Source organism: Rhinoderma darwinii, unplaced genomic scaffold (genome assembly GCF_050947455.1).
Source record: "Rhinoderma darwinii isolate aRhiDar2 unplaced genomic scaffold, aRhiDar2.hap1 Scaffold_4582, whole genome shotgun sequence".
NCBI classification, from domain to species: domain Eukaryota; kingdom Metazoa; phylum Chordata; class Amphibia; order Anura; family Rhinodermatidae; genus Rhinoderma; species Rhinoderma darwinii.
Window position 1 is genome coordinate 33,054 of NW_027463988.1, and position 17,941 is coordinate 50,994.

Genomic DNA, 17,941 nt, shown 5'->3' on the forward strand with positions numbered 1-17,941 from the left:
ATGATGATAGGAGCCCGGCTCCCTGCAGTGGGCTCGGTCCGGGACTTGCGGACTTAATACGTTCTGTCCTTTACGGACTGAACACGCTGGTGTGACCCGGCCTAAGGGAGACACACAATGTAACAGTGTTTGGTCAGTCCATCGCTCCTCCATCTTTTATACACACGGGGTGGTAACATGAAGCTGCATGATCCGTCACCAGCCGGTATCCGTGTATGATGGACATGAAATCTATTGGGGTGCAGGGAGTGTGGGGGGGATGCTGCTGAATGGGGGGCCTCACTACTAATGTAAAGGGGGCCAGGAAAGGAGTCCGATCAGGGAATGTTATCGGCCGGTCTAAATAGATGTGTTTTCAGGGCGTGTTTGAAACTGTTGCGTGTTTGATGCCGCCGGCTCAGACACATTAGTGGGCGGTAGAATGCGCTCGTCTGACGTCGCGGCTTGATGCTGGTGCACGCTCCTGGCGCTGTCACACAGTAATATTACAAGTGTTGGGATTTTCAGTGTCCCTGTTCCTGCTAAATACAAGGCAGCACTGAGGGGTCCGTGGTGTAAGCTGTAGATAATCAGCGGTATGAGACTTCTACTCGGTCTCCTGTGCTCGGCAGTAGAGAAGCCCGCACTGATGCACTGATACAGGGCGGCTCCTCACAGCAGATGAGAGCACAGGAGACCGAGCAGGACGCCCTCATACAGCTGATTTATCTGCAGCCTCCATTACAGACAGCGGCCGGTCCATGCTGCTGTGACAGGCAGTGTAAGGCTCCGTTCTGGTGTTCCATCTGTGCTTTCCGTTAGGACCTGTTCACATCACCGTTCGCTTTCCGTTCCGGGGTTCACCCGACAGAAACCTCACACGGATCCCCTAGAAAGTCAAACTGAAACAACAGCTTCCATTCCGGCAGGTTTCCGTTTTAATGACGGAATCAATAGCGGAGTTGACTGCGCTGTTGATTCCGTCGGAAAAACGGAAACCTGCCGGAATGGTGACGAACGGAAACCATTAGCGATGTTTCCGTCACCATTGTGGTTTCACTTTGACTTTCCGTTGCAGGATTCACCCGACGGAAACCGCCGACGGAACCCCGGAACGAAAAGCGAACGGTGATGTGAACAGACCCTTATTTCTTTGGCTGACTGACACCTTCCCGTATATTTACAAGTCCGTGCTGTAAAAAACTTCTGTAAAAAATATTTTTTGATTTTAGGGACCGTCCCATACTTTCTAATGGGAGCACGGACCGCAAATGCAGATGGCTGTCTCCGGCCGGTTGTGCCCGTAATCACGAATCTCCCCGCAGTCTGTCCGTGTCTGTTCTCACCTTTGTCAGCTCTTTCCCTCAGGGGTCTGTTGGTTTGTGGCGGTAATTATAGCGTGACGCTGCTCTATTCTATCCAATGAAAACGCAGAAACGCGGCACACATGAGTAAACAGATGATGGCGGATCATGTAGTAATATAAGCCGTGTAGCGGAAGCCGTCGGCTATGTTCACACATTCAGGATTTGCTGACAGGCATTTTTAAAAACATCCGCCGGCTGACCGTGACTTTGTGCCGTGGCTGTGCCAGCAGATCCGCACGTGGTTTATTAATTCACTGCGGCTCTTCCTTGTGGAATATTGAGCATGCGGCAGAGATAAAACTTTGCAGCGAGGTCGTTATTCCACGCAGATTTTTTCCGCTGCATTAAATGCGGGACGTGGGTGGATTTGATGAGGATTTAGGCGCAGAATCGATACCCAAATGCCGGTGAAATCCTGAACGTGTGAAGACGACCTTCCAGAAGTGCTGGTGGAGCTTGACGCCGGGAGGACGCGCTCTTCAGCCGTATTGTATGAGTTCCAGATATCGGTAGCGAGCGCACGTCTCCCGCGTGTACCTCATAAACCCGCTCATGAAGTTCTCTCTGCTCTTCTGTTATAACAAGCGCCGGATTATCAAACCTTCTGGATGAGGAGATTGTGGTTGAAAGGCCGAGCTTTGTGTTACGTGTGGGACGCCGGTCAGTGTCCACCTATAGGATGGATATAGGGTTAGCAGAGCGCTGCGGTGCCGTCCTATGTGCTGGAGATGTCAGGTGAGACGGCCACCTACATAGAGGTTATCATCATCATAGACTGGAGGCTGAGCGTCGTCTCTTTATGAAGTCGGACGTCTTCCCCCGCCCCCTGTTGGCTCTGTTTAGGGCCGGTGATGATTTCTCACCCCCTCTGGCATTCTGCTGCTGCCATGATGTTCTCTGTTATTTTCCTCCCAGTATTTTCTTCTCCCTTCACCTGTTTTCGTTTTCATTGTACAAGTCAGAAGTGAGATCTCATGATTGTCGGACTCCAGCCATGACCGCGGCGCGGGGAGAGATTCCAGGAGGTGCAGCTGCCTGGAGACCGAGGCTATAAAAGACTCATCACCGCGGGCCAGAAACTGCGACCACCGGTGAACGGAGAGAAAGATGGCTGCCTGCAGGCGACATTACTAGAAGCAGTGATAGAGGGGTACACTGAGGAGAACATGGCACAAAGTGCGCCAACCGTAATAAAATGGCACCGGGCATGATATATTTGGGCAAATTGTTAGACACTTGGTTACTCCACCTGATTGCTGCCGTACATGTAAGCTATAACCATGCCCCACATATACGCCATAACCGCGCCCCACATATACGCCATAACCGCGCCCCACATATACGCCATAACCGCGCCCCACATATACGCCATAACCGCGCCCCACATATACGCCATAACCGCGCCCCACATATACGCCATAACCGCGCCCCACATATACGCCATAACCGCGCCCCACATATACGCCATAACCGCGCCCCACATATACACCATAACCGCGCCCCACATATACGCCATAACCGCGCTCTACATATACGCCATAACCGCGCCCCACATATACACCATAACCGCGCCCCACATATACGCCATAACCGCGCTCTACATATACGCCATAACCGCGCCCCACATATACACCATAACCGCGCTCTACATATACGCCATAACCGCGCCCCACATATACACCATAACCGCGCCCCACATATACGCCATAACCGCGCTCTACATATACGCCATAACCGCGCCCCACATATACACCATAACCGCGCCCCACATATACGCCATAACCGCGCCCCACATATACGCCATAACCGCGCCCCACATATACGCCATAACCGCGCCCCACATATACGCCATAACCGCGCCCCACATATACGCCATAACCATGCCCCACATATACGCCATAACCGCGCTCTACATATACGCCATAACCGCGCCCCACATATACGCCATAACCATGCCCCACATATACGCCATAACCGCGCCCCACATATACGCCATAACCGCACCCCACATATACGCCATAACCGCGCCCCACATATACGCCATAACCGCTCCCCACATATACGCCATAACCGCGCCCCACATATACGCTATAACCGCGCCCCACATATACTCTATAACCGCGCCCCACATATACGCTAAAATCGTGCAGTTTCGATTTGCGGCAAAAACGGGATAAAACTACATTGTACTTTGGGCGGCCGCCCAAAACGCCCTATGGTGATCCGCCATTGGTGCATACGCATGAGGGAGAGCTGTCAATCAAGTGAAAGTAAGTGCGGTCAACTACGACGTCAGGAGAACGCTGAAATTATCTCTAATGTGGAGGCAGCTATGGGACATTATACTGTGTGGGGGCAGCTATGGGGACATTATACTGTGTGGGGGCAGCTATGGGGACATTATACTGTGTGGAGGCAGCTATGGGGGCATTATACTGTGTGGAGGCAGCTATGGGGACATTATACTTTGTGGGGGCAGCTATGGGGCATTATACTGTGTGGAGGCAGCTATGGGGACATTATACTGTGTGGGGGCAGCTATGGGACATTATACTGTGTGGAGGCAGCTATGGGGACATTATACTTTGTGGGGGCAGCTATGGGGCATTATACTGTGTGGAGGCAGCTATGGGGACATTATACTGTGTGGGGGCAGCTATGGGGACATTATACTGTGTGGAGGCAGCTATGGGGGCATTATACTGTGTGGAGGCAGCTATGGGGACATTATACTGTGTGGAGGCAGCTATGGGGGCATTATACTGTGTGGAGGCAGCTATGGGGACATTATACTGTGTGGAGGCAGTTATGGGGGCATTATACTGTGTGGAGGCAGCTATGGGGGCATTATACTGTGTGGAGGCAGCTATGGGGACATTATACTGTGTGGAGGCAGCTATGGGGACATTATACAGTGTGCAGGCAGCTATGGGGACATTATACTGTGTGGAGGGCAGCTATGGGGACATTATACTGTGTGGAGGCAGCTATGGGGACATTATACTGTGGAGGCAGCTATGGGGACATTATACTGTGTGGAGGGCAGCTATGGGGACATTATACTGTGTGGAGGCAGCTATGGGGACATTATACTGTGTGGAGGCAGCTATGGGGACATTATACAGTGTGGGGGCAGCTATGGGGGCATTATACTGTGTGGGGGCAGCTATGGGGACATTATACTGTGTGGAGGCAGCTATGGGGACATTATACTGTGTGGAGGCAGCTATGGGGACATTATACTGTGTGGAGGCAGCTATGGGGGCATTATACTGTGTGGGGGCAGCTATGGGGACATTATACTGTGTGGAGGCAGCTATGGGGACATTATACTGTGTGGAGGCAGCTATGGGGACATTATACTGTGTGGAGGCAGCTATGGGGACATTATACTGTGTGGAGGCAGCTATGGGGACATTATACTGTGTGGAGGCAGCTATGGGGACATTATACTGTGTGGAGGCAGCTATGGGGGACATTATACTGTGTGGAGGGCAGCTATGGGGACATTATACTGTGTGGAGGCAGCTATGGGACATTATACTGTGTGGAGGCAGCTATGGGGACATTATACTGTGTGGAGGCAGCTATGGGGACATTATACTGTGTGGGGGAAGCTATGGGGACATTATACTGTGTGGGGCAGCTATGGGACATTATACTGTGTGGAGGCAGCTATGGGGGCATTATACTGTGTGGAGGCAGCTATGGGGACATTATACTGTGTGGGGGCAGCTATGGGGGCATTATACTGTGTGGAGGCAGCTATGGGGACATTATACTGTGTGGAGGCAGCTATGGGGACATTATACTGTGTGGGGCAGCTATGGGACATTACACTGTGTGGAGGCAGATATGGGGACATTACACTGTGTGGAGGCAGCTATGGGGACATTATACTGTGTGGAGGCAGCTATGGGGACATTATACTGTGTGGGGGCAGCTATGGGGACATTATACTGTGTGGAGGCAGCTATGGGGACATTATACTGTGTGGAGGCAGCTATGGGGGCATTACACTGTGTGGAGGCAGCTATGGGGACATTATACTGTGTGGAGGCAGCTATGGGGACATTATACTGTGTGGTGGCAGCTATGGGGACATTATACTGTGTGGAGGCAGCTATGGGGACATTATACTGTGTGGAGGCAGATATGGGGACATTATACTGTGTGGGGCAGCTATGGGACATTACACTGTGTGGAGGCAGATATGGGGACATTATACTGTGTGGAGGCAGCTATGGGGGCATTATACTGTATGGAGGCAGCTATGGGGACATTATACTGTGTGGAGGGCAGCTATGGGGACATTATACTGTGGAGGCAGCTATGGGGACATTATACTGTGTGGAGGCAGCTATGGGGACATTATACTGTGTGGTGGCAGCTATGGGGACATTATACTGTGTGGAGGCAGCTATGGGGACATTATACTGTGTGGTGGCAGCTATGGGGACATTATACTGTGTGGGGGCAGCTATGGGGGCATTATACTGTGTGGGGGCAGCTATGGGGACATTATACTGTGTGGAGGCAGCTATGGGGACATTATACTGTGTGGAGGCAGCTATGGGGACATTATACTGTGTGGTGGCAGCTATGGGGACATTATACTGTGTGGGGGCAGCTATGGGGGCATTATACTGTGTGGGGGCAGCTATGGGGACATTATACTGTGTGGGGGGCAGCTATGGGGACATTATACTGTGTGGGGGCAGCTATGGAGACATTATACTGTGTGGGGGCAGCTATGGGGACATTATACTGTGTGGAGGCAGCTATGGGGACATTATACTGTGTGGAGGCAGCTATGGGGGCATTACGCTGTGTGGAGGCAGCTATGGGGACATTATACTGTGGAGGCAGCTATGGGGACATTATACTGTGTGGTGGCAGCTATGGGGACATTATACTGTGTGGAGGCAGCTATGGGGACATTATACTGTGTGGAGGGCAGCTATGGGGACATTATACTGTGTGGAGGCAGCTATGGGGACATTATACAGTGTGCAGGCAGCTATGGGGACATTATACTGTGTGGAGGGCAGCTATGGGGACATTATACTGTGTGGTGGCAGCTATGGGGACATTATACAGTGTGCAGGCAGCTATGGGGACATTATACTGTGTGGAGGGCAGCTATGGGGACATTATACTGTGTGGAGGCAGCTATGGGGACATTATACTGTGTGGAGGCAGCTATGGGGACATTATACTGTGTGGTGGCAGCTATGGGGACATTATACTGTGTGGGGGCAGCTATGGGGGCATTATACTGTGTGGGGGGCAGCTATGGGGACATTATACTGTGTGGGGGGCAGCTATGGGGACATTATACTGTGTGGGGGCAGCTATGGAGACATTATACTGTGTGGGGGCAGCTATGGGGACATTCTACTGTGTGGAGGCAGCTATGGGGACATTATGCTGTGTGGAGGCAGCTATGGGGGCATTACGCTGTGTGGAGGCAGCTATGGGGACATTATACTGTGTGGAGGCAGCTATGGGGACATTATACTGTGTGGTGGCAGCTATGGGGGCATTATACTGTGTGGTGGCAGCTATGGGGGCATTATACTGTGTGGTGGCAGCTATGGGGGCATTATACTGTGTGGTGGCAGCTATGGGGGCATTATACTGTGTGGAGGCAGCTATGGGGACATTATACTGTGTGGGGGCAGCTATGGGGGCATTATACTGTGTGGAGGCAGCTATGGGGACATTATACTGTGTGGAGGCAACTATGGGAGCATTATACTGTGTTGAGGCAGCTATGGGACATTATACTGTGTGGAGGCAGCTATGGGGACATTATACTGTGTGGGGGCAGCTATGGGGGACATTATACTGTGTGGGGGCAGCTATGGGGGCCTTATACTGTGTGGTGGCAGCTATGAGGACATTATACTGTGTGGAGGCAGCTATGGGGCATTATACTGTGTGTGGGCAGCTATGAGGACATTATACTGTGTGGAGGCAGCTATGGGGGCATTATACTGTGTGGTGGCAGCTATGGGGACATTATACTGTGTGGGGGCAGCTATGGGGGCATTATACTGTGTGGTGGCAGCTATGGGGACATTATACTGTGTGGAGGCAGCTATGGGGACATTATACTGTGTGGAGGCAGTTATGGGACATTATACTGTGTGGAGGCAGCTATGGGGACATTATACTGTGTGGAGGGCAGTTATGGGGACATTATACTGTGTGGAGGCAGCTATGGGGGCATTATACTCTGTGTAGGCAGCTATGGGGACATTATACTGTGTGGGGGCAGCTATGGGGGCATTATAATGTGTGGGGGCAGTTATGGGGCATTATACTGTGTGGAGGCAGCTATAGGGACATTATACTGTGTGGGGGCAGCTATGGGGACATTATACTGTGTGGGGGCAGCTTTGGGGATATTATACTGTGTGGAGGCAGCTATGGGGGCATTATACTGTGTGGAGGCAGCTATGGGGACATTATACTGTGTGGAGGCAGCTATGGGGATATTATACTGTGTGGAGGCAGCTATGGGGACATTATACTGTGTGGGGGCAGCTATGGTGACATTATACTGTGTGGAGGCAGCTATGGGGACATTATACTGTGTGGGGGCAGCTATGGGGGCATTATACTGTGTGGAGGCAGTTATGGGAACATTATACTGGGTGGGGGCAGCTATGGGGGCATTATACTGTGTGGGAGCAGCTATGGGACATTATACTGTGAGGGGGCAGCTATGGGGACATTATACAGTGTGGGGGCAGCTATGGGGACATTATACTGTGTGGGAGCAGCTATGGGACATTATACTGTGAGAGGGCAGCTATGGGGACATTATACTGTGTGGAGGCAGCTATGGGGACATTATACTGTGTGGAGGCAGCTATGGGGACATTATACTGTGTGGGGGCAGCTATGGGGGCATTATACTGTGTGGAGGCAGCTATGGGACATTATACTGTGTGGAGGCAGCTATGGGGACATTATACTGTGTGGAGACAGCTATGGGGGCATTATACTGTGTGGGGACATTATACTGTGTGGAGGTAGCTATGGGGGCATTATACTGTGCGGAGGCAGCTATGGGGGCATTATACTGTGCGGAGGCAGCTATGGGGACATTATACTGTGTGGGGGCAGCTATGGGACATTATACTGTGTGGGGGCAGCTATGGGGACATTATACTGTGTGGAGGCAGCTATGGGGACATTATACTGTGTGGGGGCAGCTATGGGGACATTATACTGTGTGGGGGCAGCTATGGTACCATTATACTGTGCGGAGGCAGCTATGGGGATATTATACTGTGTGGAGGCAGCTATGGGGCATTATACTGTGTGGGGGCAGCTATGGGGACATTATACCGTGTGGAGGCAGCTATGGGGCATTATACTGTGCGGAGGCAGCTATGGGGACATTATACTGTGCGGGGGCAGCTATGGGGACATTATACTGTGTGGGGGCAGCTATGGGGACATTATACGGTGTGGAGGCAGCTATGGGGACATTATACTGTGTGGGGGCAGCTATGGGGACATTATACTGTGTGGAGGCAGTTATGGGGACATTATACAGTGTGGAGGCAGCTATGGGGGCATTATACTGTGTGGAGGCAGCTATGGGAACATTATACTGTGTGGTGGCAGCTATGGGGACATTATACTGTGTGGAGGCAGCTATGGGGGCAGCTATGAGGACATTATACTGTGTGGAGGCAGCTATGGGGACATTATACAGTGTGGAGGCAGCTATGGGGACATTATACAGTGTGGAGGCAGCTATGGGGACATTATACTGTGTGGGGCAGTTATGGGGCATTATACTGTGTGGAGGCAGCTATGGGGACATTATACAGTGTGGAGGCAGATATGGGGACATTATACTGTGTGGAGGCAGCTATGGGGACATTATACAGTGTGGGGGCAGCTATGGGGACATTATACTGTGGTGGCAGCTATGGGGACATTATACTGTGTGGAGGCAGCTATGAGGACATTATACTGTGTGGAGGCAGCTATGGGGACATTATACTGTGTGGGGGCAGTTATGGGGGCTTTATACTGTGTGGGGGCAGCTATGGGGACATTATACTGTGTGGGGGCAGTTATGGGGACATTATACTGTGTGGTGGCAGCTATGGGGACATTATACTGTGTGGAGGCAGCTATGGGGACATTATACTGTGTGGGGGCAGTTATGGGGGCATTATACTGTGTGGGGGCAGCTATGGGGACATTATACTGTGTGGGGGCAGTTATGGGGACATTATACTGTGTGGAGGCAGCTATGGGGACATTATACTGTGTGGTGGCAGCTATGGGGACATTATACTGTGTGGTGGCAGCTATGGGGGCATTATACTGTGTGGTGGCAGCTATGGGGGCATTATACTGTGTGGAGGCAGCTATGGGGACATTATACTGTGTGGGGGCAGCTATGGGGGCATTATACTGTGTGGAGGCAGCTATGGGGACATTATACTGTGTGGAGGCAACTATGGGAGCATTATACTGTGTTGAGGCAGCTATGGGACATTATACTGTGTGGAGGCAGCTATGGGGACATTATACTGTGTGGGGGCAGCTATGGGGGACATTATACTGTGTGGGGGCAGCTATGGGGGCCTTATACTGTGTGGTGGCAGCTATGAGGACATTATACTGTGTGGAGGCAGCTATGGGGCATTATACTGTGTGTGGGCAGCTATGAGGACATTATACTGTGTGGAGGCAGCTATGGGGGCATTATACTGTGTGGTGGCAGCTATGGGGACATTATACTGTGTGGGGGCAGCTATGGGGGCATTATACTGTGTGGTGGCAGCTATGGGGACATTATACTGTGTGGAGGCAGCTATGGGGACATTATACTGTGTGGAGGCAGTTATGGGACATTATACTGTGTGGAGGCAGCTATGGGGACATTATACTGTGTGGAGGGCAGTTATGGGGACATTATACTGTGTGGAGGCAGCTATGGGGGCATTATACTCTGTGTAGGCAGCTATGGGGACATTATACTGTGTGGGGGCAGCTATGGGGGCATTATAATGTGTGGGGGCAGTTATGGGGCATTATACTGTGTGGAGGCAGCTATAGGGACATTATACTGTGTGGGGGCAGCTATGGGGACATTATACTGTGTGGGGGCAGCTTTGGGGATATTATACTGTGTGGAGGCAGCTATGGGGGCATTATACTGTGTGGAGGCAGCTATGGGGACATTATACTGTGTGGAGGCAGCTATGGGGATATTATACTGTGTGGAGGCAGCTATGGGGACATTATACTGTGTGGGGGCAGCTATGGTGACATTATACTGTGTGGAGGCAGCTATGGGGACATTATACTGTGTGGGGGCAGCTATGGGGGCATTATACTGTGTGGAGGCAGTTATGGGAACATTATACTGGGTGGGGGCAGCTATGGGGGCATTATACTGTGTGGGAGCAGCTATGGGACATTATACTGTGAGGGGGCAGCTATGGGGACATTATACTGTGTGGGGGCAGCTATGGGGACATTATACTGTGTGGGAGCAGCTATGGGACATTATACTGTGAGAGGGCAGCTATGGGGACATTATACTGTGTGGAGGCAGCTATGGGGACATTATACTGTGTGGAGGCAGCTATGGGGACATTATACTGTGTGGGGGCAGCTATGGGGGCATTATACTGTGTGGAGGCAGCTATGGGACATTATACTGTGTGGAGGCAGCTATGGGGACATTATACTGTGTGGAGACAGCTATGGGGGCATTATACTGTGTGGGGACATTATACTGTGTGGAGGTAGCTATGGGGGCATTATACTGTGCGGAGGCAGCTATGGGGGCATTATACTGTGCGGAGGCAGCTATGGGGACATTATACTGTGTGGGGGCAGCTATGGGACATTATACTGTGTGGGGGCAGCTATGGGGACATTATACTGTGTGGAGGCAGCTATGGGGACATTATACTGTGTGGGGGCAGCTATGGGGACATTATACTGTGTGGGGGCAGCTATGGTACCATTATACTGTGCGGAGGCAGCTATGGGGACATTATACTGTGTGGAGGCAGCTATGGGGCATTATACTGTGTGGGGGCAGCTATGGGGACATTATACCGTGTGGAGGCAGCTATGGGGCATTATACTGTGCGGAGGCAGCTATGGGGACATTATACTGTGCGGGGGCAGCTATGGGGACATTATACTGTGTGGGGGCAGCTATGGGGACATTATACGGTGTGGAGGCAGCTATGGGGACATTATACTGTGTGGGGGCAGCTATGGGGACATTATACTGTGTGGAGGCAGTTATGGGGACATTATACAGTGTGGAGGCAGCTATGGGGGCATTATACTGTGTGGAGGCAGCTATGGGAACATTATACTGTGTGGTGGCAGCTATGGGGACATTATACTGTGTGGAGGCAGCTATGGGGGCAGCTATGAGGACATTATACTGTGTGGAGGCAGCTATGGGGACATTATACAGTGTGGAGGCAGCTATGGGGACATTATACAGTGTGGAGGCAGCTATGGGGACATTATACTGTGTGGGGCAGTTATGGGGCATTATACTGTGTGGAGGCAGCTATGGGGACATTATACAGTGTGGAGGCAGATATGGGGACATTATACTGTGTGGAGGCAGCTATGGGGACATTATACAGTGTGGGGGCAGCTATGGGGACATTATACTGTGGTGGCAGCTATGGGGACATTATACTGTGTGGAGGCAGCTATGAGGACATTATACTGTGTGGAGGCAGCTATGGGGACATTATACTGTGTGGGGGCAGTTATGGGGGCTTTATACTGTGTGGGGGCAGCTATGGGGACATTATACTGTGTGGGGGCAGTTATGGGGACATTATACTGTGTGGTGGCAGCTATGGGGACATTATACTGTGTGGAGGCAGCTATGGGGACATTATACTGTGTGGGGGCAGTTATGGGGGCATTATACTGTGTGGGGGCAGCTATGGGGACATTATACTGTGTGGGGGCAGTTATGGGGACATTATACTGTGTGGTGGCAGCTATGGGGACATTATACTGTGTGGGGGCAGCTATGGGGACATTATACTGTGTGGTGGCAGCTATGGGACATTATACTGTGTGGAGGCAGCTATGGGGACATTATACTGTGTGGAGGCAGCTATGGGGACATTATACTGTGTGGAGGCAGCTATGGGGACATTATACTGTGTGGAGGCAGCTATGGGGACATTATACTGTGTGGTGGCAGCTATGGGACATTATACTGTGTGGAGGCAGCTATGGGGACATTATACTGTGTGGAGGCAGCTATGGGGACATTATACTGTGTGGAGGCAGCTATGGGGACATTACTCTGTGTGGAGGCAGCTATGGGGACATTACACTGTGTGGAGGGCAGTTATGGGGACATTACACTGTGTGGAGGGCAGTTATGGGGACATTACACTGTGTGGAGGGCAGTTATGGGGACATTATACTGTGTGGAGGCAGCTATGGGGACATTATACTGTGTGGGGGCAGCTATGGGGGCATTATACTGTGTGGGGGCAGTTATGGGGCATTATACTGTGTGGAGGCAGCTATGGGGACATTATACTGTGTGGAGGCAGCTATGGGGACATTATACGGTGTGGAGGCAGCTATGGGGACATTATACTGTGTGGGGGCAGCTATGGGGACATTATACTGTGTGGAGGCAGTTATGGGGACATTATACAGTGTGGAGGCAGCTATGGGGGCATTATACTGTGTGGAGGCAGCTATTGGAACATTATACTGTGTGGTGGCAGCTATGGGGACATTATACTGTGTGGAGGCAGCTATGAGGACATTATACTGTGTAGAGGCAGCTATGGGGACATTATACAGTGTGGAGGCAGCTATGGGGACATTATACTGTGTGGAGGCAGCTATGGGGACATTATACTGTGTGGAGGCAGCTATGGGGACATTATACTGTGTGGAGGCAGCTATGAGGACATTATACTGTGTGGAGGCAGCTATGGGGACATTATACTGTGTGGAGGCAGCTATGGGGACATTATACTGTGTGGAGGCAGCTATGGGGACATTATACTGTGTGGAGGCAGCTATGGGGGACATTATACTGTGTGGAGGCAGCTATGGGGACATTATACTGTGTGGAGGCAGCTATGGGGGCATTATACTGTGTGGGGGCAGCTATGGGGACATTATACTGTGTGGAGGCAGCTATGGGGACATTATACTGTGTGGAGGCAGCTATGGGGACATTATACTGTGTGGAGGCAGCTATGGGGACATTATACTGTGTGGAGGCAGCTATGGGGACATTATACTGTGTGGAGGCAGCTATGGGGACATTATACTGTGTGGGGGCAGCTATGGGGACATTATACTGTGTGGAGGCAGCTATGGGGACATTATACTGTGTGGAGGCAGCTATGGGGACATTATACTGTGGAGGTAGCTATGGGGACATTATACTGTGTGGAGGCAGCTATGGGGACATTATACTGTGTGGAGGCAGCTATGGGGACATTATACTGTGTGGGGGCAGCTATGGGGACATTATACTGTGTGGGGGCAGCTATGGGGACATTATACTGTGTGGAGGCAGCTATGGGGGCATTATACTGTGTGGAGGCAGCTATGGGGACATTATACTGTGTGGGGGCAGCTATGGGGGACATTATGCTGTGTGGAGGCAGCTATGGGGACATTATACTGTGTGGGGGCAGCTATGGGGGCATTATACTGTGTGGAGGCAGCTATGGGGGACATTATACTGTGTGGAGGCAGCTATGGGGACATTATACTGTGTGGAGGCAGCTATGGGGCACTATACTGTGTGGAGGCAGCTATAGGGTCATTATACTGTGTGGAGGCAGCTATGGGGACATTATACTGTGTGGAGGCAGCTATGGGGGCATTATACTGTGTGGAGGCAGCTATGGGGACATTATACTGTGTGGAGGCAGCTATGGGGACATTATACTGTGTGGAGGCAGCTATGGGGACATTATACTGTGTGGAGGCAGCTATGGGGACATTATACTGTGTGGAGGCAGCTATGGGGACATTATACTGTGTGGAGGCAGCTATGGGGACATTATACTGTGTGGAGGCAGCTATGGGGACATTATACTGTGTGGGGGCAGCTATGGGGACATTATACTGTGTGGAGGCAGCTATGGGGACATTATACTGTGTGGAGGCAGCTATGGGGACATTATACTGTGTGGAGGCAGCTATGGGGACATTATACTGTGTGGAGGCAGCTATGGGGACATTATACTGTGTGGGGGCAGCTATGGGGACATTATACTGTGTGGGGGCAGCTATGGGGACATTATACTGTGTGGAGGCAGCTATGGGGGCATTATACTGTGTGGAGGCAGCTATGGGGACATTATACTGTGTGGGGGCAGCTATGGGGGACATTATGCTGTGTGGAGGCAGCTATGGGGACATTATACTGTGTGGGGGCAGCTATGGAGGCATTATACTGTGTGGAGGCAGCTATGGGGACATTATACTGTGTGGGGGCAGCTATGGGGACATTATACTGTGTGGAGGCAGCTATGGGGGCATTATACTGTGTGGAGGCAGCTATGGGGACATTATACTGTGTGGGGGCAGCTATGGGGGACATTATGCTGTGTGGAGGCAGCTATGGGGACATTATACTGTGTGGGGGCAGCTATGGGGGCATTATACTGTGTGGAGGCAGCTATGGGGACATTATACTGTGTGGAGGCAGCTATGGGGACATTATACTGTGTGGAGGCAGCTATGGGGACATTATACTGTGTGGAGGCAGCTATGGGGGCATTATACTGTGTGGAGGCAGCTATGGGGACATTATACTGTGTGGGGGCAGCTATGGGGACATTATACTGTGTGGGGGCAGCTATGAGGGCATTATACTGTGTGGAGGCAGCTATGGGGACATTATACTGTGTGGAGGCAGCTATGGGGACATTATACTGTGTGGGGGCAGCTATGGGGGCATTATACTGTGTGGAGGCAGCTATGGGGACATTATACTGTGTGGAGGCAGCTATGGGGACATTATACTGTGTGGAGGCAGCTATGGGGACATTATACTGTGTGGGGGCAGCTATGGGGGCATTATACTGTGTGGAGGCAGCTATGGGGACATTATACTGTGTGGAGGCAGCTATGGGGACATTATACTGTGTGGGGCAGTGTCGGGGTATTTTATGTACAGTTGTATACAGGAAGCTTAGGGAATCTATATTTCAATTGCATGGCTTGCAAATAGGGGGCGTGGCATCAAAAATGGGGTGTGGTCTAAATGATTATTCATCGTAATAGGATAACATGATGAATGAATCGTGCAGTTGATTCCGGTCCTGGTACACGGCTCCGTTACACGTGATTCGGGATTGAGGGTCATATTCTGGGTTTTGGGGTGAATGTTGGTGACCGGTTCTGATTCTTGACTAACCGCCGTGTTCCCTCTGGTCTTTGCAGTCAGTTTGGTGGATTTCTGTGGCCAGACCATCAAAGGAGATGGGATGATAATCAATTCACACGGAGACTCCAGGAAATATTACTTTGTGTCTATGGACACCGACTGCCGTTTAACCGTGCGAGCCGCAGCCGTGAAGGACAAGGTCCAGTTCCAGTTCCGCTTTTTCCTGGTGTACAGCCTCCTGCGGATGGCCAATGTTCAGACCCCTGTACTGGCGGTGAATGGCAGCGCACAAGCGTCAGCAACCCAGGACACCACAGGAGCCCCCAGAGACCCCTGCAATGCCGGCTCATATGTCCAGTTCTACGATGGGAAAGACCTGTATTCAGAACCACTGGGTTCTCCACTTTGTGGCAAAACGATCCCCCGACCCGTCCTGTCCACGGGAAACGATCTAACCCTGCGTCTGGTCACCCGAGGGCAGCAGCCCAGAGTGGACTTTGTTGGAGATTTCACCTCGTTTCGTATAGGTAAGTGCCGGTCTATCCCTGGCGGCGGTCGGAGGGCATGTCATTGGATTGATGTGAGGCGCAGAATATTTTTATGCTTCCTGTAGACACCAAACATAACTTGTACTGGATCTTTTCAGGCTTCAATACTTCAGAGTGCAGGTCCGAGCCGTACTTCCCCTGCCACAATGGGAAATGTATCCCGTCCAGCCTGGTGTGTGACCCGCAGAACATCGATAACTGCGGAGATGGCAGCGATCAGGCCACCGCTCCTCCAGCCAACTGCGCCAGCGAGGACCGAAGAGGCGGCAGCCGAGGTGAACACCCTGACTATAGGCTGAATGAGATCATTACCGGAAGGAGATATTTACTGTATGACTTAAAGGGGTTTACGCCTCATGCACACGACCGCGGGCGCCGTCCGAGTCCCGCCAGTGATCCGAGGAAAGATAAGACACGTTCCATCTGTCCTCGGATCGGAGACTCGGACCCGATTCACCCGCTAAAGTGAATGGGTCCGTGAAGACTATCGGGTGCCACTCGGATGCCGTCAAAACCGGACTGAGTGGCACAACGGTCGTGTGCATGAGGCATTCTAGTAAGTGGTGGCAAATCTCTAGTATATCGCTTACTGATGGGTGGGAGTCTTCTGAGACCCCTGCCAATCTAAAAATAAAGGGGCCGACATCCTCTTGGCTGTTCTCCTTGACAGAGGGATCTTAGTCCCCTCGTTCTCAGTATTGGCAGGGGTCTCATCCTAACGGGATGGCATGTCCTAGCAATAACGTTCTAAGATGGGAATACCCCAATAAAAGGGAACTGCACCTAATCTATCTTGTGACATTGTCCCGAAACGGTGAGTCCCCAAATACAGAGGCCCTGGCTGATCGGTGGAGCTCCGTCATGGGCGCTCTGTTTTGGGCCACAGACTCCTGTGTATATATATAGTACTACTATCAGTGACGTCATGTATCGGGATGTTCTCAGGGAGCCTCCCTTCACCGTGCTCTCTATGATTATGTCTAACAGGGATTATTGGGACCGTGACACCTGCTGAAGTCTTAAGTCCCGGCACCACACCTCTACCAGCCCCGGCGGTGAATCTAAGCTGTGGGAACGAAGGGAACCGAAAACTGCTGGTCTCAGACATTGTCTCACCTCACGGGTCGAGATTCGGTACCGCACATTTACTGATCTTCTTATCCTGTGATGTTACGATGCATGTGTAGTAGAAACCGAGGGTCCAACATGTCTGATCCTTCTTTCCCCGTCACGGAGAATCAGGAGGCCCCCACACACATTAGACCTACATCCAACCCGCTAAGCTTTGTCTAATATGTTTGGGCACCTTTATTCCCCGAAATCGACAATCCTCAGCTATCCACAGTATAGGTGATATGTGTCTGATCGCTGGGGGTCCGGAGTCCCCACTTGGAGTGGCTGTGAAGCATACGCCCTGACGCTCCATTTAATGGGTCTCACAGAACGGAGCAGCACCGCGCATGCTCATCCACTGCTCCATTCAAAGTCTTCCTCACCGTGGTCATGCAGCGAGGAGGAATGGGGGGCTTAACCCCAGCGATCAGACACTGGATAGGTGATAAATGTGGATTTCACACGGCAGTATTTTGGTCGGTATTTGGAGTGGGTACAATGCATTGACGAGGAGCAAATCT

General features: G+C 51.5%; 1 protein-coding gene across 1 annotated transcript in view; it reads left to right on the forward strand.

Annotated features, from left to right (window-relative positions):
* Positions 1-17,941, forward strand: part of LOC142718065 (low-density lipoprotein receptor class A domain-containing protein 2-like) — a 42,753-nt gene that overhangs the window by 21,249 nt on the left and 3,563 nt on the right. Inside the window, exons 3-5 of the mRNA XM_075848740.1 lie at positions 15,816-16,286; positions 16,406-16,582; positions 17,295-17,441. Coding sequence (XP_075704855.1) covers positions 15,816-16,286; positions 16,406-16,582; positions 17,295-17,441 — 795 coding nt within the window. The remainder of the gene's footprint in view (positions 1-15,815; positions 16,287-16,405; positions 16,583-17,294; positions 17,442-17,941) is intronic.